The 22740-nt window shown below is 42.8% G+C and overlaps 1 protein-coding gene across 3 annotated transcripts in view; it reads left to right on the top strand.

Moving 5' to 3' along the window:
• The window catches only part of ZNF423 (zinc finger protein 423), a 226528-nt gene extending 206428 nt beyond the window's left edge, over positions 1-20100 (top strand). For all 3 annotated transcript variants that reach the window (XM_041400800.1, XM_041400801.1, XM_041400802.1), the window contains one exon: positions 19466-20100. In XM_041400800.1, coding sequence (XP_041256734.1) covers positions 19466-19495 — 30 coding nt within the window. In that variant the 3' untranslated portion in view covers positions 19496-20100. The remainder of the gene's footprint in view (positions 1-19465) is intronic.
• Positions 20101-22740: the final 2640 nt, after the last annotated feature.

The following is a 22740-nucleotide window of genomic DNA, read 5'->3' as shown; positions in this document are numbered from 1 at the left end:
AAATGGGAACACTGGCTTCCTAGGCCACTGCATTAACCTTTAGATTCAGATGATCAAATAAAGAGAACCTGGTTAAATTATAGTCTAAGCAGCCTGTTTTTTGCAATTACAGATTTTAATTACATAGTGTTTCAATTCTGAAGTTTTGTGCATTGCACAATTGCTGCAAATGTCAGCTTTAATAATATAAATTAGGATTGTAATTTTCCAGTTTTTATGCAGGATTTTTCTGCTTATAAATTTTCTGACTTAAAATTTTTCTGCTTATAATAATTAATAATAATTACATGAGTAGTTTTGAATGATGTTGGCTGAATGAAAATGCAATACTTAGCTGCACAGTTTTAGTCTTTATTTCAGTAGTGACTCAGAAATGTGTGTTTACTTTATGCCAGGGAATTTACTAATGCAAATATTGGAGCCAAGGAGGACACAAAATGTGTGTATAAATCAGTCAGAAATGTGTAAGACTTTTGAATCAGTTTGCCTTGGCATGATTATCTCATTAGTTTCTGGTGTGTAAGCTGCCTGCTCTGAATTCCTCAACTGTTGGTTATATTTTTGTTGAGTAATGAAGATTTAGTATTATTTTAGTGAACCAGTTGTTCAACTGCTACTTAGGGTTAAATCTGCATAAACCTTTCTGTGTCTTTAACTGTGCAATTATCTTATGTGGGCAAATCAGCCTCCATCAAGGGGTTCTGCTTGATGAATTTGACTGCTCAGTTCTGAACTTGCTTTCCTACTGGCATGAAATAACTGGTATCAAAACCTGAACCTACGCACTGTTTTCCTTCTTTGTATTTTCAAGTGAAACCACTGAAAATACATTTTAAAAGATTGAGCATTCAACTATTTCAAGAAGAAATTCAGAGTGGGGTGCTTGTAGACTAGCAGGAAAAAACAGGGGAGGTGGGAAAAATGACAGGCAGCAAAGGGAAAAGGTAGCTTTTAGAGATGTCACAGACTGGCATGAACTAGCTCTGCTGATTTTTGAACATTTCTTTTAAACAATGTGTGTGCCATGTGATGAGAAACTGTAAATGCTGTTGTAAATGTACCTCTAGTGGCTGGTGCAGATACTGCTTTTGTAGCTTAATGCTCTGGAAGTGATCAAACCCTCTTTGTGCTGCTGAACTAGTAGTTGTATTTTAATATAGGCTTTTGCTTTGAAGTTTACACCATCTGATGGAGCTGTAAAACCAAGGCTTAGGAGCGCTCTGAGGAACTGAACTTGCTTTATAAATGGTGGGAATTTTGGTGAGAATCTGGAGAAATGAGTCAGTGACGTTACTTTGATGATATTGTCACAAGAAAAGAAAACAGAATACTACTTAACTGCTTACATTATCTCACTGGAAATAAGGAAGGAAAACATGGGAAGGTTAAGCATGAAACACAAAGGAAAGAGTATGTGTGATAACCCCACACACCCTTAGGGCAGAAGAGGAAAGGCTGGCAGCACTGTGTTTTTCACATCCTCACTTTGTACAATTGACAGCTATGAATATCATGAAATTCTCCTGGAAAAAGGGTGAATTTATAGCTCATATATAAAACACCAAGGCTATGGCATTTCATTCCCCCTGCTGAATCATGCTCACTGAAACAAGTGGAGAGGTGGAGGGTTGGGGTTTCCTCACCTATAGGGCAGAAGGAGCCCTTTCAGACAGATCCCCATCTCCAGGAGCTGTGCTGGGAGCTGCTGGTCCAGCTCCTCAGAGGAGCTGGAGCCATGGGTACTCGGACAAGGCAGATGAGCTTGCTCTTTGACAAGTGAAATTTTGATCTTTGCTGTTTAAAACGTAGCAGGGAACCCTGCCAGCCCCAAAGATGGGTTGAAATGATGACACATAATGGGTGCTGAGAGTTATATTTGTGGTGTGATTCACAGCAAGGAGAGATCCCTCCTCAGGTGTTTGCATCGAGAATTGTACTAAGCCAATTGTGACTGAGCAGTGGTTTTCAGAGTAAACTTGAGAAGGATTTTTGTGTGTACTCTTTTGCCACACTGCTTTTCCAAGGAGCCATCACATAACCAGTGAAGTATTTGTATTTAAAGGATTAATTCCTGCTGTTTGCTTGTGTACTGTTAATCATACTGTTTCCTCCTAAATGATTACAATTGATGAAAACTAAGGCAAGAGATGTAATAAACAATGTGCAAATAATCCAGGTACCAAGGGAGCAGGGTACCTGCCAGGTCTTTCCTAGCACAGGTGTTCAGGTGTTTTATTGCCTGATATGAATAAAGGGCTTTCTTTTCTGCTCAGATTTGGAGATATGTCAAACCACTAAATTAAGAGAGCTTCACTGGAGGAATGTGCTGTCATTTGAAATGCCCAGTTTTTTTTAAATGTACACATATCAAAAGGAGCTACTATGGCTCATTGGCTAGCACTGTGGTCTGTCTCCCCTCTCGTTTTATTTTATGTGAAAAGCTAGCAATTTTCATATATCCATAAACAGGAATGAGCTGCTGCACAGAAATTGCACTCATTATATTAATAATGATTTACCATGAATGTCCTCCAGGGGCTTGATTTGGTCCACATCAAAGTCCTTGGGATTCTTTCTGCTGATTACAGCAGATCAAGCCCTAAGCAGGTTTTCTCTTTTTAAGTGTGCTTTTAATATCAGACTTTTAATAGCTTGATGTTAGATGTGCCACATCAGACCATGGGGCCGTGAGGATATAGAGGGGGCCTGCCCAGGCAAGGGGGCACCGCAGCGAGCTGCCCCATGGTCTGATGTGACCCAGTGGGGACACAGGAGCTGCTCTGTACCTGCGCTGACCTCCCTGGGAGGGGGGCAATGGGGAGCCACATCTCCAGCTGCTCATGCCAGTGGTCCTTGGGGCCATCTGGGTACAGCAGTGTCCCCTGAAGCACGGAGGGGAAGCAGAGCCTCTTGGCTTGGCTGTGAGCCACCCGCCCGCAGGAGAGTCTGCAGGGCTGTGGCCAAGGGCTCGCTTCACCACCAGTGGAGCACTGAAGAAAGACTTCAGCAATTTTTAGTCTGTACCCAGCCATATCTCCAGATCTTATTTGAAAAATGGACTTTACCTACTTTCTGGGGGTATAAGAAAGCTTACTTAAGTAGAAGTAAAATTTTTCATCCAACCAGCCCTGTGTGCTTGCAGCACTACAGAATCTTAGTGTTTCTGGGCTCCAGTGTCCATTCAGGCAGTGAGAGAAAGGCAATTCCATGGTATCTTGAGGAAGTTGCAGAAAATGTTTCTTCTTGAGAGTGTGTGGATGGCAGGACAAATGGGACCTGAAATGTGGCTCTATCTCAAGGCAGTGCTTTCACTTGATGTAACTTTTGCTGTATTTCAGGACTTAGTGTGGCTTAGATGGCAAACACCAAGAGCTTCTTACTGAAAACGTACCACAAGCTCTTTCTAAATTTCACACAAAGCACACACAAAATCATGTGTAGAACTAATTTTCTGCAAGCATCATCCTTTTTTTTTTCTTTTAAAACTGATTTTTTTATCTTTGCATTTTGTGTTTTGATGGGTTTTAAGAAGCTGTTACCTATTTTTCCTTTTATACTTTTATTTTTTAATTTTTAAATGTCATTCCTTCTTTAAAATTCTGAAAATGACTAGTCAGTTATCCTAGCAGATTTGGCTAGTGTTTCTTAAAAAAATGTTGCTATGGTGCTTGGAGCATTGTTAAATTTTAATTATTAGTAGTTAAAAAGCTAATAAATTACAAGACTACCAAAATCTATTCCAGCCATATTGCTGGGTTTCATTCAGACACAGTCAGATAATTATAACTAACAATAATTAAAAATTAAAAGTGCTGTAGGCACATACCCATCATGTTGCGTCTGCCTGCCTGAACGTTCTTTATGGACTGCAAAACCACAAGTTTTATCTGTGATCTGTTTTCACAGTAGGGAAGAGTTTTTACCTATAAGGTCTCTGATTTCAACGTGTGTGTTTAAGTTCAGAGGATGAGGAGGAGGAATACATGGCTGTTTGAAACTTTAGGGTTAGGAACAGGCTCTGGTAAGGACCAAAGCTAAGAAACTCCATTGTACACTACGTGGGGCTGGTGCTGGGTCTGCAGCAGCTGCAGCTGGGGCTCTGTGCAGGGGATGCCAGGGGTTTCCTGGGCCTGACATTCACAGAGGTTTATGTAAGAGCAGGGGCTGCTCATGCTCACACCCCCCTGTGTGGTTTGTCAGGCAGCACCTTCTTCACTTGCAGACAGGGGGTGTTTGCTGGGGCTGCTGGGACAGTAATGGAATCCAGACTGCCTGGCCTCTTTGTGTGGTCACCTCTGCTGCAACAAAGGAGGGCTTCAGAAATGTGGAATTGCCCTGTGTGTGGTATAGTGTATGCATATACCCTAGGGTGTAGCATTTTCATTTGGAAAGATGGTTCTGATCTATTGCTGCATCTTTATCCTGTCTGAGGTCTCTTCAGTGAGAGGCACAAAAATCTCTCACCTGAGGTGAAGATATGTCTGGCACTGGAGCAGCATGGCCTGTAACAAAAACCCCTCCTTCATTTCTTAAACATTAGGGCCATTCTGTGTCTGGCCCTGGCTAACAAAGTGCACGCAACTTCACATTAACATGTGCAGAAAACCCAGCAGCCGTGCAGAGTGGAGGAAAAAAAGAAGGGAGCCAGGTGAAAGGCATCGTTTTAGTCATTAATGCACTTAAGCGCACCCAAGTGTCAACATGTGTGATCAAGTGTAAGGAGGCATGTCGTTCCAATGTGGCAGTGCTGGCACACAGACGGGGCTTCCTGCAGCAGAGATGGCACTTGGATCTGCTGCTCAGGCTGCCCAGCTAAACCCGTCGTTGCCTGTCATCTATGCCCTAGGGCAAGGGTCCAACCAACTTTTGCGCAGGCACCATGCCATCCCAACAGATGGGCAGGAGTGTAAGCCGCCAAGAGACAATGTATATGCATCAATTGTGTTTATTGAAAGCACAGTTCCTGGCTGGAAATGTTCAAATGTCTATTTATTTTGAGATAAGATGCCTTTAGTTAATAGGTAGGGAAATGCAGCTTAGCTTTGAATAAATTACTTTATATACCTTACAAAATATAATGCAGACGTGAAAGTGTAAGATGTGCTGATTATGGGGAGATCTGTTAAAGGGGTCTGTCGTGACAGAGAGTCCCCCCCTAAAACTGACTCAGTTTGCCAAGGTACTACTTGCCTCTAAGTACCAGAGACCACATTTTGTAGGTGCTGCACATGATTGTACACACCTCTGGCTCAATCCATAGTGATATGCAAGGAGCCAGCCTTTTACACTGGCAGGTTTTCCTTTGCACACAGGTGTATAAGCTCACCTCCCCTCTTAGTGGTGGAAAACACTTTTTTGGGTAATGAAGGTGATACATTAATCCAGACCAAAGCTAGACTAGTTTACACGTCTCACTGAAGAGGTTTGTTTCCCACGTGACTGAAAGAGAGGAAAATGATATAATATGCTTTTGTATTTGACAGCATTGCTGCCCACCAGAAAGGGTAAATTATGGAAGCACCCAGAGAGGAGTCCACATGCACACATTAAAGAGTGTTCCCTTCCCCTACTTGTTAGCTTTATTCAATTAAGACTTGTTAGTGTTCTTGAAAGATGTGCTTTGAAGACCCTTCTGAATATACAATTTGATATTCATAAGGATCCAGGCATACTATATGTAAATAAATAAAGCAGGAATGTTGTACTTCCAGATACATTAATGCATTCCCTTCCTCATGGAAGTAGAGCACACAGGCTGTGTTAAACATCCATCCTGACCAAAAGGAGGAAGCACAGGAGAAGAAATGAGAAATGGATTTTCTTTCAGAAAGACCAGATTGCACTCTCTGGTCTGGCAATAACAATTACTAATGACATTTAGAGAGAAATTAAGGATGAGAAATGCAAGTTGGCATTTCAGCAGTGCCAGTCAGTAACATTGCATCAGAGCTCACAGGAGAGATGAGAAAAAGTTTAGGGATGGAAAATTAATTTTGTTATGTCAACAATTAACAAATACCTTTTCTTCATTCTTTATCATACTACCACAAATTACCACTGTGATAGTATTTAGAAGCTTCTCTGGTGAATGAAAATTTCAGCACTTTGAAATCCTTATTTCTAGAGTCAAAAGCACGTGTTTATGTTTTGCTGTGTTTTGTTGAACAATGAATGACAGAAAGAGGTTCAGGCTGACCAGGGAGGGAGAGCACGAGCTCTTGGATGCGTATAGCAAGAAAATTCTGTGGATTTTCTCTGCAGATCTCTGTGGTTCTTATAACCATGAATGAATTAAGTTTACCAGCATATTTTCTGAGATTTTTTTCCCATGTTCTACAAAATTGGAAAGGCAAGGTTGAATAATATGCCCTGTTCCACGCTGGACAATTTTGGAGGAGCCAGACATAAAGCCCTGGAAACCTCAGACCTTTTATTCCAGAGTCCTTCACGTGTTCACAAGGTGACATCCCTGTCCCCACAGGAGGGTGGTAGGATGCCCCGTTTCCTGCTGCTCTGTGGAGAGGCTCGAGCACAGGGGCCATGAGCTGTGAGCACAGGGGCTGTGAGCGTGGCCATGGCACAGCTGGCTCTGCAGGAGCAGCGTCCTCAGGGACAGCACAACCGGCCACCCCTGCTTGGCCCTGCCGGGCTGGGCAGCACGTGCCTTTGTAAGCAGGGCAGAGTCCTTAAAATAGAAATAGAACACTTGTGTAACATGTAGACAAATAATTTTTTGCTTTTGTTTTCTCTCTGAAATGTCTTCTCAGAGATTTTCTTTGCTGGTGGGAAGAGCTCTCTGATCCAGTCCCTTTGATTTTCCCCTGCTGTAGTAGCTGCTGTGGAGCATAGTTTGGGGTCTGAGCACAGACTAGCTCCGTTGCCTCCTGTAAGTGTCGCTAGCATCCAGAGGAACTGACTGTTTTTCAAAGCAAGAGGGATGCTGCACTGGAAAGGGCAGAGTGTAAGCATTATTTAAAGAAAATAGTGGAGCTTGATCAGCCTCAGTTTTAAAGAGCTCATCGAGGGTGTTGTACAGCATCCTTTTAAAAGTTCAGTCTCTTCGTTTGCTTGCAAAGACCGAAGTGGGGATGCTTGTCCAGACATAACAGTATATGCCTGAGTGTTTTCACAAGAAATGTCTAGATCATTAAATATAATAGGTCTCAGCTGCAGTTTTGATCACTGAAGCATGCACACAATTCATCACAGCAAATTAGGTACGTCTTTGTAACTTATCTTTCTGCAATTTGCTGGCACTTCTAGAGAGCTGAAACTTATATTGGATGTGCTGCAGAAGCCATTTCAGATAAAATATTCTGTGTTTATTGTTGGAGAACAAGGATTCCCTAATAACAAAAACATGGAGCAGTGTATGTTTCTGCTCCTGTATCTTGCAGAACCAGCAGTAGTACAGTAGAGATCCCCAGCCACATTCATTATTTATATATTTCAGTGAATTTCTTGTCTGCAGTAAAAGAGATATAAGCTTCAACATCAGTCTGTGCCAAATTCTATGCTACAGCCCATTCAGAAACCTGAGGCAGCCGTGGTTCTCAATCATTACACAGCCCATTTATCTGATTGGAGTTTTGTCCTCTCTGCCTTGCTGAAATGTTGCATGTTCTTTAAAAGCTGAGTTTGACCTTTGGAAAGAAAAGGCATTTGCTATTTTAATTTTAGAGCTTTTTTTAGAGAGAACCTCAGCCTACTTAAATGGAAATTGGCATTGAAAAGCAGCAGTTATTGAAAAGCATTTACTTTATTACTAGAAGAGAACAGACGCTAGTGGACTCAAAAATTACATTTCAATGGTCTCATCAGTTTCAGTCACTAGTTAGTCTGTGAACAGATGGATATATTTGTAGCAGTTAACATGAATTTATACCCTGGAATTTTACATTTGCCCTAAGAGCACCACTGTCTTAGTTGCTGCCTTGAAGGGTTTGGAGATTCATTTTATTTTTCGGAAAAAAGACATGTTTGTTTCTAATTGCAGAGATTTCTTACATCATAGAAATCACCTCAGCTTTCAGAAATGTGAATGATATATAGCTTCTATGTAAGGAAAATGTTGTAAAAGAATCCCCAGTACAGCTGCTGCAGAAAAAATAAACATCTCAGCCTAAACCTAGATAAACCCCTGTGGACTGAGAAAATAATTTTCAATAACCAGATATTTTTAACTCTCTGTATGAAGGCAGTAATCACAGTCACCTGTATTTGCATCTAGGGTCTGCCACAGTCTAATTGCTTGTCTCTTTCCACCCCCGCCCCACTAAATTTTAAGGCTTCTGGTTAACTGAGCAATGCATTAAGCACTCCATCTCCAAAACAGAAAGAAATACTGCCCTAGCCTCTACCATGTGGCATCTTTAGGTTTCAGGGATTTCGTTTAAATCTGAAATTTATGTCCAAGAGAAATAAATTATTAGATTGTAAAAGCAGCTGGGGAGGGAGTAAATATAGTCTCTTTTGTCCTCTATATCATTTCCCCAGGAAGATAATAAATGTGTGGCAAGCGTCTTGTGTTTCCTCTGTCATACAAATGTTGTGTGTGTGCTGTATTTCAGATGTGAAGCCTAGACTCCAGACAGGAAATCCTGGAGTGATACTGTACTGCTGTGGTGCTGGTGGAGGCCCCATCAGTTTTACTGCTTAGAAAGAATTTGAAAAATAATTTCATGAAGAAATTTAAAAGCCCTTGCGTGTACCCCTGATTTCCAGAGTAAGAGATTTAGGGTGTAATGCTAGGGTTTATCTCCTCAGCTACTGAAAAGCAGCAGAAGCAGCAGCTCTGGCTGCTGAAGAGAGCTGAGGATAGGGGTCCTGCCCTGTGACCCCATCCCAAGGGTCAGTTTTCCCAGGGGGATTTTAAAGACTGCAAGAGAAAGTCCTATTAATTCCTCCCTGTCTTACCTGTTCTCATTCTTCTGTGAGGTCAGATACATGGAGCAAGCATGATGAGTGGTCAGGAAAAATGCAAGAGAAAGTCCTATTAATTCCTCCCTGTCTTACCTGTTCTCATTCTTCTGTGAGGTCAGATACCTCACAGAAGCAAGCATCATGGAGCAAGCGTGATGAGTGGCCAGGAAAAAAACTGGGTTTGAGAACAGCAAAAGGATAAGGAATTGTTAAAAAGTCAGTGGTCTACTTGCTTTTCTGCACCTGTGTGTACAGGGCTGTCACTGCCTGTATCTCCATGCTCCTGTCAGGAAGGCTGTCAGTATTCTCAGTCCAGCCCATCTGAGGGAGCTGAAAACAAGCCTGGAACAAACTTGCCTTGCTGTTTGCTCCTTCTGTTGTTCCTTCCAGAGAAGTACATTCAATCCTATACTATTGTTTGCCTAATTATAACCTGCTTTAAAATTGTATTTTGAAACTAGTTTTATACCTCCCTTTGACCAGAGGAGAAAGGAAAAACAATTCAGAATACAGCTTCTTTTCATGTTGTGCCTGTTCTGCTTATTTAAAATGGGGATAGGAGTGTTTGGTGCAGGGTTGGGTGCTTATGTGCAATGACCCAACCTGGGCAGTAACCACCAATGTTCCCTTCATGTTAATGGACTAACTTATGAGATACTAAACTGACTCTCCTCAGTGAGGTGATGGGGCTTTGTTGGAAAAATCTAGATGATAGAGTGAGATGGTATGTGCTGATGGGATCAGTGTGGAGACAGCTCGTGGCTCTGTGCAAGGTCAGCTTGGGTTCAGCGAGGCTCTGTCACCCCAGCTCTGCGTGAGCCAGACCGGATTTGGCAGCAGCAGTCCTGAGCTTATCACTCAGCTGTGCTTGAGCTGATGCACTGCAGAGTGTTGTGTGTCTTCTGTGCCTGGGCAGGCAGTATGGACACCCAGAGGTCACCTCCACGCAGAGTCTGTCCCCAGAACCCCATTGCCTTGGCTTTGCACCAAGCAGCAATGGCCAAAGCAGAGCCCACAGAGTCTCAGCCCTGGGGGAGAGCCCCTGCCTGACCACCCAGCCCCCTCATTTGTTTCTGCTGTGCAGTTAAACCTGGATAAATTGCCATGGGCATTGAGGTTTGACTGTGTATGGCATATCTGTCATCAGTGTGTTATATTATTGTGTCTCCAAAAGGAGCAGTGAGGTTGTTTAGAACATATTTACTTCTGAAAAATGTGTTCTCCTTTGGGGTTGGCACATGCTCTTAGTCTTTGCATGAAATCAGGATTGTTTAAGATGTGTCATCTTGCTGTTTAAAAGGCAGATTTTCCTGAGACTGGTGACACTGTTGTAATGGAGTAGCAATGGCTGGAAAATGGCTGAAAAATCCCATTTAACCCAGTTGTTTTGCACACACACCTTAGCAATGTTGCTTTGCTGTTTTGTCCTGTGATGTCTTGGAGGAAACAGCTCATGTTGATGATATTTTGGCCCCTCTTTTACTTACAAGAACTTGGGCATGGCTCTTTCACACTCCTAGCTCGTCCAGAGTTAATTCCTTGTGGCAGTGAGCAGTGGGCTAAGCACAACTCTGTCTGCAGATTTCTGCTCTGCTGGTGGCATCTACACTAATGGGGCAGCATGTAAAGCACTTCTGTAACTATGGCCTTGCTATTTTATAGCAGAGCTACTTGCATTGGAGGATTTTTATTCCCCTTTTGAAATTAGAAACCAGCAATAACAACCATTATGTCCAAGGCAACAGGTCACTGACCAGCCGTTTTGTCAGCACGAGCAGTGTGTGGGTGCCACGTGACAGGAATATTTATCTGCTCCTAAGAAAAGTGTATCCATAACACAAGGCAATACAATTTGTCAGCTCAGTATTCCATTAGAGGGAATTTTACTTTAGTTGGTGCTTCTTAAAGGAATTAGGGGTCAAAGGGCTGTGGTTCTACCACAGGCAGGTGCTGCTTGTGTCAGCTGCTGGCTGTCCACACTTGCTTATTTGGCCCAAGGAACTTGGATCAGCTGCAGCTCCCATCATTCAGAGGAGGATGTTGCCTAAGTTATGAATGTGAGACCTGCCCCTGTTAATGTTTGCATTAAAATTCACAGTTAAGACAGAAACTGTTATATACCTGTCCTTAATAGCATAATACCTAGCTGGTGCAGAGGGGAAAAACAAGAAAAAAGTAATCAGATGGTGTTCAGTGACCCTTGCCATACCAGAGAACAGCAGAGCAAGTTTTAGGTTCAACTCTCAATTTCCTGGCTTTTGTTGATTTGTATTCCCATGGAAACAGTCGCTCAGTGAAGCTTTGCCCTATGCATTTTAACTTCTAAAGGTGCTATGTAAAGTGTTTCATTTTTGCTCTAAGTATTTTTTGAAAAGACATCATCCTGGTCCTATAATAAAGACCCAATCAGGAAACCATTTGGTGTTTAAAGGAGTCACACCGTGTTCCACAATGATGATTCAAGCCCTCACAGAAGTGAACAATTAACTGGTTCATGCAATATGATTTACCTTAAATCAAGGAGGGATTAATGAGATAAGATTTAGATTGGTTTCAAAGAAATCAACAATTTCATGTTTTTGAGAGGAAAATCTAAGAAAGATTCCTGTAAAATGGTTTATATCTTGAAAATTATTTTGGAACATTGGTTCCCCGAGTAGGACCTGTAAGTAGATTGGAAACAGGTCAGCACTGGGGTGTGCATTGGGGTTTTTGGTGTAGCACGGGCAAAGGAGTGTCCCTCTGGGCAGGCGATTTGGAGGGTCACTTCAGAGCTGGGCACAGGGCAGTGGTGCTGCTGCCTGCCGGGTTGTGACACGCCATGGAGGCACAGGGGTGGACGTGACCCCGAGTCACTGTGGGACCTGCTTCCCAGGAAAACATGGACTGACCAAGCCCAGGTCAAAGCAGCACCGCTGTCAGCAGAGCATTCTGCTGGGATCCTGCAAACCATTTTCTGCTCTTGGGATCAGAAATGGCTCTGGAATCCAGTCAGGGAGTAATAGTGGGGCTGAGGAAGGAGTGAAGCTATTCTAAAAATATTATGGTTTTATGCACTTCTGACAACAGCAATTTGTCCCTCTCACTTTTTATTTAGGAAATGTAAGGTTCTTCCCTTGGCTTATTTTTGATCTTGTGGTGGCATACTGGAGACTACAAGGATGGTGATAAATTTGCATTTCTGAGTGAAATTCTCAGGAGCGTGTGGTCCCTCAGGACAGGTATTATTAGCTCCTTGTTTTCATTGGGTGCCTCAGTGAATCACGGTGTGTTTACAGCCAGTTTCTCTAACAGAATACTCTGGTTATCTCTTAATAATGTATTCCTCTGTGTTTTTTTATTTCCAAAGTGCTGTGGTAAGGAGATTTTCCCAAAGGCTTCAGTTTGCTTTTGTGCTTCAGTATTTTACCCAGTGTTTTTGGAAGAAGGATATAGACTTTTTGGTCAGGCATTTAATAGAATACAAGAGGCTATCCAGGCTTAGGCTGTGCTTGGAGTTCACTTGTAATAGGCTCAACTAGGTTTACTCTGAGTTTTAGAGAAGAATAGAGATGGCAGATCGAGAAGGATGATGATACAGAATTATTAGTCTCAAGTGGAAAGGGTAAAGCATGTTAGTTGAGTTTTCAAAGTCTGATTAGGACTCAGCAACCTGATTAGAAGAGAAATGAAATTAAATTAATAAATCATGTAGTAATTCTTAGTGGGTATGAGAAGAAGCTGGCGCTGGGAAAAAAGAACTCCAGTAAAGGTATTTGTATAGCAAGGTAATTTTTCAAACCAGAATAACTCAGAAACGCCTATCAAAATGCAAGTGCGGTGAGGAGCAGGAGCTGGGGCCGAGCGGCGCTGGCGCTGCAGCCGCCCCGGGGCCGAATAAAGGCCGGCCGGGCCCTGCCCACCGCGCCCGGCGGCTGCGGAGGAACGCGGAAAAACACTTCCTGAGAAAAAGCAGTCAGTCAGCATTTCGGCAGTCACGTGTGGAACGGCTTCCCCCACTGTAAATGTTAGGAATTCCCAGCCTTCCCTTGGACGGCAGATGAAGTGCGGGGTCCCGGTCACCGGAGGAGCCGGGCAGGTTTCGAGGAGGCTGAGGGGTCCCCGGGTGAGCAGGCACTGAGGGACGCTGCTCATCCTCCCCAGTGGTACAGAAACCCCAGCGGCAGCTCAGTCCCGGCACAGAAGAGTGTTTCTGTGTCCCAGTACCAGTGAAAGGTGCCTTTACCCCTGGAGTAATCACCTGCAAGCATCAGGTAACTCAGAAGCAGCTATTTCCATTGGAAACGGGCAGCTTCGCTTTTCAGCCGACACCAAACCTCCAGGCATATTTTCTTAGACACTCCAAATGATTTTTTTTTTTTCCCTTGGTTCAATAACTTGTAAAGGACAGCTTTCTACCTGCATTTGTTGAAGTGCCATCTCAAAGTGTGCTGACACAGGGACTGACTGACGAATGGCAAGTTATCAGATGCTCAGAGATGAAGGAAGCCGTAACACAGGCAGCGTTGCCTTTCACAAAGGATGTGCCACCTTTCGTTTGCCTCCACCTCCATTTCAAGGGACTCTTCAAATAAAGAAGGGACATATGAACCTGTCTTGCCTGACAATTTTTTTTTTTGTTGTTGTTGCATACCATGATAACTTGAAGTTCACTTGGTACAAGCATTTTATGTAGTGGGTGAAATACCAAAGGAAAGGAAAGAAGTAATACTGTGCTGCCTGAAAAACTATGATCTAAACATATAAATGTCACTGTATAAGTTACCTGAAACAACTGGAAGGGCAATTAACACCTGGTTTTATGGGAAACATTGGTTACCACTATCAGTTTTAATGAAGTGTATTAACTAAACTGTGTTCTGAGTATTCATTCAGCCCTGTTTATGGCACACTCTTGAGTGCATTTACTGTTTGTCAGAAGTGCAAACTAGTGAACATATGAGGCTTTAAGACAGGCCATCTGTTAGTCTTAGACCCTTGGATAATTGTCAAACAGTTCTAAAAATAAGCACATACAAACTGCAAGGGGGTGCAAAGGTAATTTTTCTTTAGAGTCTGATAGCAAAGGGAAAGTAGAAACCAGAAATTAAAATTAAAAATAAACCGTTTTACTCTGTAAAGCAAGCTTGCTCTCCTTTCTTTCTTTTCCACTTTCCTTTCCCACCCTCCTCCTTCAATGTGTCTTTTTTTTATTTTTTTTTCCCCTCTTGCCCTTCTGGGTCATGGCATCCCTTGAATGCCTCTCCAGTTTAGGATTAGAGCAGCACCAATTTAAGGCTCACAGCTTTCCGTAGAGAGCATAATCTCCAATGGCTAAAGCAAGGGTCATCTTGTGTCCTCTGCCTAAAGTAATCCCTTTATAAAGTCAAGGCATAAAGATTTTTATCTTTATGGATTGCTATTAAAGGGAAATAGTACCTGTGCACATACATATGTGTGCTTATGGATATGTAATGAGTAATAACAGCTGAGAGATTTATTTTTGGACCAGTTTGAATTCAAAAGATGCAAAACATTGACAAAATATTGCTGCAGATGGTATTTCATAAATATTTAGACACTCTAGCTTCTGTTTGTAGCAATTTGGAGGTTTTGTTTTGTCTTTTTATATATATATGTTCAAATGTGAGACAAACCTTTGCTTCAAGTCAATGCCTGAATCTGAGGTTTAGTTTTTGTCTGGCAAGCTGTGCATGTTGGCAGTCAGTGGAGGCATCACTTCTCTTGTTTCCCAGCCCTGCTCTGTAAAGGGAAAAGGAGAGAGAAATGGGGAGGAGGAGACACAGTCCCAGTGGTCCCCAGCCACGACCCTGATCTCTGGGCTTGCAATGAGACAGTGCCTGAAGGGGTGATAGAAACCTGAACAGAGGTGGGGAGAGGCAGAGAGAAAGTACCTGGGCTCTTACCTGGCTCTGGAGGACCCCCCACACCCTGAGAAAAAATACTGGGATTAATAGGTCACCCAATGGCTAATTACCAGTTAATTTTCATGTTGGCTGATGGTCACATGAATCTATTATCTCCATAATTCTTATTGAAATTATTTGAGTAATGTTTTCTGTTAATTTCAGTGGCATTTGGAAGGGGAGAGAGGCTTTGTAACCTTTCATCAGAGTCCCAGTCTCTGTGTAACACTGCAGAAGGCTTATGAATTTCACCTGAGGGTGGGGTATCACCAGCCTTGTTAGGCCATTTCTTAACCTTTGTATAACATATGGCCTTTTAGGGGTATGTGCTCATGCACATAGACAGTGCATTTGTAAATGGCTGATAGAAAATGTCTAAATCCATAACAGATGCGCAGAGGCACTGTAGACTGGATGTGTTATGGCCTCAAACCATTATCACACCCCTCACAGTTGTGTTTTATTTTTTTCACCTGCTCCTGTGTAGTACACCTGTGACTTGCTGGCAGTGAGTGTCGCTGCAGTGTGGGAGACTCCCAGCTTGACTGCCTGGCTTGGAGCTTCGCTCCATCATGTGCTGCTTTTTGTGTGTTTTTTTTCCCCTCGATCTTTATATAGCTTGTAAGAGTTCTTTGAACTGTTGTAAGTGATCATCTTTCAAGCCTGATGCTTTCCTTCTTGACACAGAGCTCTGAAAATGGAGATTTTCATGCCAGTGTTTTCATAATCATGCATGTAAAAAAACAGAGAAATACTCATTGTGGATGTCCTGCACAAATGGCTTGATCTGCATCCAGAGGGCAGGCAGGGGGTGTCTCCAGGGAAGATCTGGAGAACAATCAATATCTACATGGACAATAATTAACCATTCTTTGAAATCTTTTTATTTCCTGCAAAACCCATCACCCAGTTCCTTGATCACAGACACTTCTATAAATGGTTCATTTGGGGATTGTGCAGCCAGTAGAAAATTCCACTTAAACACTGCAACAGCCCCGAGACTTGGGGTAGTTGCATTTTTCCCCCTGACATAGCTAATGGAATTGCTATCCATTTTGCATGATTATTAAGAAAAGAGGAGATTTTCCAACCTTATCCTATAAATAAGCTGTGACTTACTTGATCTTGACAGGTGACTTAGTGCTGCTGTAGAGTTTTCCAGCTGCAATAATGTCTCAGAATGATGTATTCAGTGGGGTATCAGCTGTGAGCTGTGTGTAAACCAGGGGGTCTAACAGGAGCTGGGAAGAACCATTTTTCCTGTTCAGCTTCCAAATGATGTCGTGCCTCCTGCTGGCCCCAGACGGGCACGTGTATGGATGGCCTTGGAGCTGGTAGGCATGTGCACACACACAGGAGTGTTCCTGGAGGGCCTGTATTTTTGTGGCTGCTCTATTTTCCTCTGGAAACCACCATTAAGTCTTTTTTTTTTTTTTTCTGACTATAATTTCTGGAGTTGAAAAATCACACCCGAGCTGTTTCCACCCAGCCCACCCTCCTGCTGGAAAGGTGGGTGAGGTTTCCTCAGGCTGCTTAGGTAGCAGCACTCCTGTAGTATCACATGTTTCAAAGCACTTGAAACTTCCTTCTGGTCTTTATTATTTCCTTCTGCTGCCTGGAACAGCCCAGTGGCTCCATTGGGGTCAAAACTGTTCCTGCTAAGCACAGGGCATTCTTAATACTTGATTTTCAATTACTCCAAATGTCTAGTCAGCCAGGAGAATTTTCTGTGGCTGGGCACACAAAAAAAGTGCCTAACAAAGGTATTTGAAAAATTACGGGTCAAATATAGAAAACACACATGTGAGAGAAGAGACATAAGCCCTGAATGGGTGAGATGCTTTCTGACATCTGCAGAGCATAATTCCAATGAGCTGTAGATGCACGGGGCACAGGGAGTAGAAGCAAGAAGATAAGAAATGACAATTGCTAGTAATAGGAGACAAATTGCTAGACTTTTTTTTTTTTTTTGGAAGGCATGTTTTGAAATACATTTTAGTATGTGAGAAACCTATATGGTTGGCAGAGGATAAAGAGAGGTTCTCATGGGACTTTGAAACACACACAGTGGTGGTTATTTATCCTTCACTCAGCGTTCACTGGCACCTGGGTGTGCAGGACTTGGCATCTGTGCCCATGGCTTGAGCAGGATGTGCCCAGAAAGGCAGGGGAAGGGTGCAGAGCACACAGGCTCTCGTGTCCATAGGCATTACAGATCTGTTTAAAATGAGGCTCTGTGTTAATGTGAGGGCCTGTGCAAAATGAGGCTCCATCTATTAACTGCATGGTCCAGGCACGAGCCAGCATATTGATTGTCAGTAATGCATACATGGGGAATAAATGGTACTTTCCTAAGATACTAAGACAAAATCAAGATTTGCATATGAAAAATGTAATTTTTTAACTCCTAGCCCTACGGCACAGCTGATTTCTCAGCTCCTGTCTGACCCATATCTAAATGGCTGCAGTATTTGAGTACAATCTGTTCGTTCCTTTGACAAATTCTGATCCCAAACCCAATGTATTTCTTGTATTGGGAATGTCCAGAACATGTTATTAGCTGATGTTTGAGGAGGGAGGGCTCCCAATAAAAGCTTCATTATCAGATTTAGAGCCACACACCATTCCTTTATTGACCTGCCTGGTGTAATCAATGCAGCAGCCACACAAGTTTGAAATCATGTTCCCTGACTGTAGGCTGTGCATCATGCATCCAGTGCTGATTGTGCATTATCTCTTAAACGACACGGCCTAACTAAGTATGGATTTGTCTACCACGGATAGCCCTTCTTTCAATTTGAAGATGGTAAACCTTTTGGGTTTTTTATTGATATTCAGGATGACCTAAAAATAGAAGTGTAATGAAGTGCACAAGGAATGGCCATTGTTAAAATGCTGAGGAGTGTGTGAGCACAGAGGAGCCTGTGTATTCTTTCACATTTTCATGCTTCCCCAGCTAGGTTTAGTGGGCAAGCTTCTTGTCAGTGCTGCTATTGTGTGTGCAGGGCTCCATCCATCCTCCTCCATAAAGTCATTGTGAGACTTGAGAATAACATCCAGCACTGCAAAGGTCACTCCTTCTTAAGGCCAGGAAAATTTCCACGTATATCGAAGGAAAAAGCCATTGAATTTTGTGTTTGGTGGTGTTAAATTGTCTAAAAGCAAAGCAGTTCCAGCTGTCAATTCGCGAGTTTCTGATTTGTGGTTCTGCATATTCAGTGCCACAGGCAGGGGTGTCTGAGCGGGCCGGTGCTCTGCTGAAGCAGTGACTCCATGATTTCCCAGCTGGCGTTTCCTTCCCCAGGGCTCCGTGCGTGGCCGTGCCCCGCTCCCGCCGGCCGAGGCTCGGCGGCGCTCCTGCCCCCTGGCGGCCGCGGCCGGCAGCGCTGCGCTCCGCCGCCAGCGGGGCCGCGCCGTCCGCGGGCCACTTCCATCGGGGACACGTCAGCTCTGCATAAAGCGGGGGATTGCTCTTTTATCCTGATCGCGATGTAGATGTGGATAGCGGAGAAGGACCAGATGATTTATGAAAAGTTAAAATATCTTGCTTTATTTTAAAGCTTCATCACTGTAAATAAATAATTAGATTCAAAATTCATTTTGTGTTTAAAAACTTATTCTTCAAGCTGGCGGACTTGCCCGGCTCTGTTATTAGGCAGATGGAGACTAGGGAAATTGCTTAGGCTTGAAATAGCACAAATGAATTTTTATATTTGGGGATGCTGGGAACTCAGCTCAAGAAAACCTCACCATGAACCACTTATCTAGTTGCTCAAATAATTGGACAATCATACAAATAAAGCTAAGCTTATGTGTAAGACTGGAGTTTTAGTCAGAACACAAAATGTGGGTGAATCAGTACTGCTCTAAAAATACGTTTCCGAGGTTGGCTCCACAATTTATTGCCTCCTACGCAAAATGGCAAGACAGGTCAGCATCCTCTGATGTGAGATACTGTGATGACATTGAGGCTACTACAAATCTACCAAAAGGAAAAAAGGGAACAAAAGAGACTCTAAACTGCTGAAAGAAATACGTAGAGAAAAGTATATTCTTTAAAGAGATTTAACTTCTGGGTTACATGTCCAGCCTTTTTTCTGCTGGGAATATTACCCTGGTGCCTGAGCTGGCGGTTCAGCTGTTATTGCCGAAGTATTTCTTGGACTGAGAAGTGTGTGTCACAATCTGGTGTCTCTTGCTGCCAGTGCTTGCACCCGGTACGAGTGAGAATAAAAGAGTAAAATATGACAAGGGTTTCCTCACGATTCAGATTTTTGGTTTGTTTAATTGTTACAGTGAAGGGAATCCCTAAAGGCAGTTTTTTTGCCCGTGAAGTTACCATTTTATTTATATGTATTGAAAGGAGGAAAAAAAAAAAAGGAACCTTCCTGACTATACTTGGCTTGTAGCATTTTTTTTCTAAGTTCATGCCAGCATTAACAGATCTGTCAGAACAAAGCAAATATGTCACATTGGCAGCTGTTACTTATGAGTACTTTTTCTTTATTGCATTTTGTTTTGTAATAATTGAGAAGCTTTTATGTTGAGCTCTGCATAAATGGTACTGAGTGGGAGGGTATGGGCATGCTTTCTATTATTCTGCCCCTCATGCATGTCTCCTTTTTTCGTCTTTCCAGAACCACACATTGAGCCAGCACGCACAGTGAGCCACTGGCACTACAGGACACCTCTCTGCAGAAGACTTGACGGTGGCACAGTGGGGAGGACCATTTGAACATTACATCCAATCAAAGTGTCATTTGCAACCCAGATGTAAAACTCTAATGATTTGGCCATGAGGCGCTGCTATTATAAGCAGCTGGAAATGAATATTAATGGAAGAGATTAAAAGTATTCCATGCTCAGTATTTTTTATTGTCCTGCTTCAGCTAGTGTACTTTAGAGCTTCTGCTTCTGACTGAATTTATAGTGTTAGATAAATCTGCTTTGATGCTGTTGCCCTTTGTTGCTTCTTGTATTATATTGATAGTTAAAGATTAGGTGTGATTTTTTTCTTTTTTGTTAACTGCTTTTTAATTGCAATTTTAGGTAACTGTGCATTGTGATGTGATTGCTTGGCTATTGTCTGAATATTTCTTTTTAATTTTTTAATTAAAGACTAATGCTTTGATTGGATTTGCCAGTTCACCGGACAGTGATTAAAACTATGTAATGAATATAATCGGTTTCAGTGCAACTGGATGGTCTGCTTTATAAATGTGACTTAATCTGATTGCAATAACTAGTACAGTTCAATAAAGGGAATACATGAGCTTAGCGTCAGAGCTTGTCTGTCTGTCAGTGCCCCCTGCATTGCTGCTGCTGCTGCTGGGGTGGCTGAACCCCAGTGATCACTCACCTGATGGCACAGAGCACTCTGCAGCCCAGGAGGAGAAGCCATGGTTCTGTGTCTGGTATTGTATTTGCTTCTGGATGAACCTCCCTGGCTCCACGGTAGGTTGAGGTGAGGTAAGAACCTGTACTATGAAAATGTATTGCTAGTTTATAATACTTGTTAATATTTTAAATTTTTCAGCAAGAATAGAAGAACCAGACCTATAGCTGCCTTGCCCATATCTCTGTGCTTCTTTGTTTCAATAAAAAAAAAAAAGTTTCTGCATTGTATACAAATGCTCAGATATTGGATCAGGCCTTGCAGACCGTGGTAGGAGGCTGCATATTTTACCCACCCCAGACCCCCAGGTATTGTAGCTCTGCATAAGTGCCAACAGAGCCAATTGCCAGGCTTTCTTTTACTCTTTTTAAACTTATCTTATAGTAAGGAGGTCAGGGAAGCAGTCATTTTAAGGACCATGGACACCTCTGGAAAGTTATAAAGATGTAGTTCTCTTGGTGTCTCTGGCTTGAATGAATCATAATCATCATAAATATTCAGCAGTTGTGACAGCTGAAATGATGTGGTTTACCCATTCCCACAAAGTACAAGGCTTTGCAAGACTGTGGAATGGGAACATGCACAGTCAGAGCCTTTCAAAATCGCTGCACTGAGCTAGAGCACAACTGGTTGTCATTGGGCCATGTCTGGGCTTGGAGCATGTAAGTGATATTTTGTAGGAAATATGTTTTCATGGACATATAGTCAATGCCTAGATTAGTTTATGTAGTGAGCTTTTTTACAAGTGCAAGGGTGGCACAGCTTGTTGATGCTGCAGTCCATGTTTTCAACAATTTTCTTTTAGATCCCTGCTGATATTGATAGTCCTGTTGTGCACACATGGTTCCCTCAGAGCAGGAAGGGAAGGCTACAAACAAAGGACAACTCCAGGCACAACTGAAGTAGGGTCATCTTTACAGCAGGAAGCACCAGAGCACTCCTAACTTAAGAAAAGTTACAACTTCCTAAAAAAAAAAAAAAAAAGAAAAGAAAGAAAGAATATTCTGTTTGAGAGAAATGATAGATGGTTTTTATTCTGCTGAAATAGCATTACATGGACAGTAAGAGTTCAGGCTCAATGTGGCTTGTGACAAATTTACAAACCCTAATACAACAAAACTAGGAATGGCTTTTCTTAATTCCAAAGAGGACAGTTCTGTTTGCATCTAGATTATTCTCAGCTCACTGTTTCTTCATCAAAATCACACTGAAATGATCTGTTTCTAGAAAAAAAAAACCATTAACTTTCAATCTGATTATTTCTCTCTGAATCACAGAACAGATGTTTACAGGCTGAAAAATTAGTTAATGAAATCACCAATTCATTATTCCTGTTCATAATATAAGCATGTTCCTAACTCAGTTGTACTACTTTAAGATGGGAAATGGAAAAGTGTTTTGCAGCACAGGCTCATAGACATGCCTTTGCAAGAAAAGCTGGCAATGTATAGCAGCTGCTGTGGAAAGAGCTCATGGGCCATCTTCTCCATGCTAAAAGAAAGGCTCTTTGCCTGACACTGGTTTGAAATGATGCTGGATCACTTCTGGGCAAGGCTTCAGAAATGAAAAAGATGTAGGTTTCTATCTTCAGGAAAAGGTACTGCATTGTGAATCCCAAGAGTTGAACTGACGTTTCCATGCAGCTCAGAGAGCTGCCTTAGTAGTGCTGTACTGAAGCACACGCCTTTATCTGAGCATCTCCCTGCTGACTAGTTAAAAGTAGGTGCACAGTCACTGTGCTGAGATGGGGAACTCCCCACCTGGGGATCCTGTTTGGAGCTGCATATATCCCCCGTGTTAGTGAAAATGTGGGAATGGGTCAGGGTGCTGGGGACCTGCTCAGCCCAGCAGTGCCAAGCAGTGCTTAAGCTCATGTTTCATCTGTCCTGAACCCTGACCATGCCATGGGCAGGGGTAAAGGGATAGTTTGGTTTTCCACCCGGTCTTTGAAAGGTAAGTGCAGTACACAGTTTGTGGTGACTGGGATGGGGCTGGCCCAGCCTCGTCCCCAGTGGGCAGAGCTGTGAGCAGCAGGTGAGCAGCACTGACAGCAATGAGCCATGGAGTGCCCAGGGGCACTGACCAACACCAAAGGGAGCAGAGGCACACAGGGGCAGGGCATCAGCATGAGGGGATAAAAGGCTGGGCTAAAGAACAAGAAGGGCAGATGCTTGCAGCCTTATGATATGGTGAGGTGTTACTCTGTATGGCTGAATGCTTAATGCCTTCTGATACTGTATGGTGATACTCTTGTGTGTTGTGGCTGTCTCAACTGCAACATGTGATGTGGCAGGCTGCAAAGCATAAGTGAGGTCTGAGGTCCTGTTCCATTTTCATCCCTTTTGGCATATGAGCCTCATTTATGAGCAGCCCAAGTCAGGTTGGAGGAAGGGGCTGGACTGTGTCCCCCGGTCTGGGAAAAATGAGCTTCTGTTCTTACAGTGTTTGGGTAATATTTGAACACCAATGGACCAATGCTACTTCTTAAATATATTTCTTTCCTAAGACAATATGGGC

Source organism: Onychostruthus taczanowskii, unplaced genomic scaffold (assembly GCF_017590055.1).
Source record: "Onychostruthus taczanowskii isolate IOZ18803 unplaced genomic scaffold, ASM1759005v1 scaffold18, whole genome shotgun sequence".
Taxonomy (NCBI): Eukaryota; Metazoa; Chordata; class Aves; order Passeriformes; family Passeridae; genus Onychostruthus; species Onychostruthus taczanowskii.
Note: the sequence above shows the minus strand (reverse complement) of the source record. Positions and strands in the feature narration are given on the sequence as shown.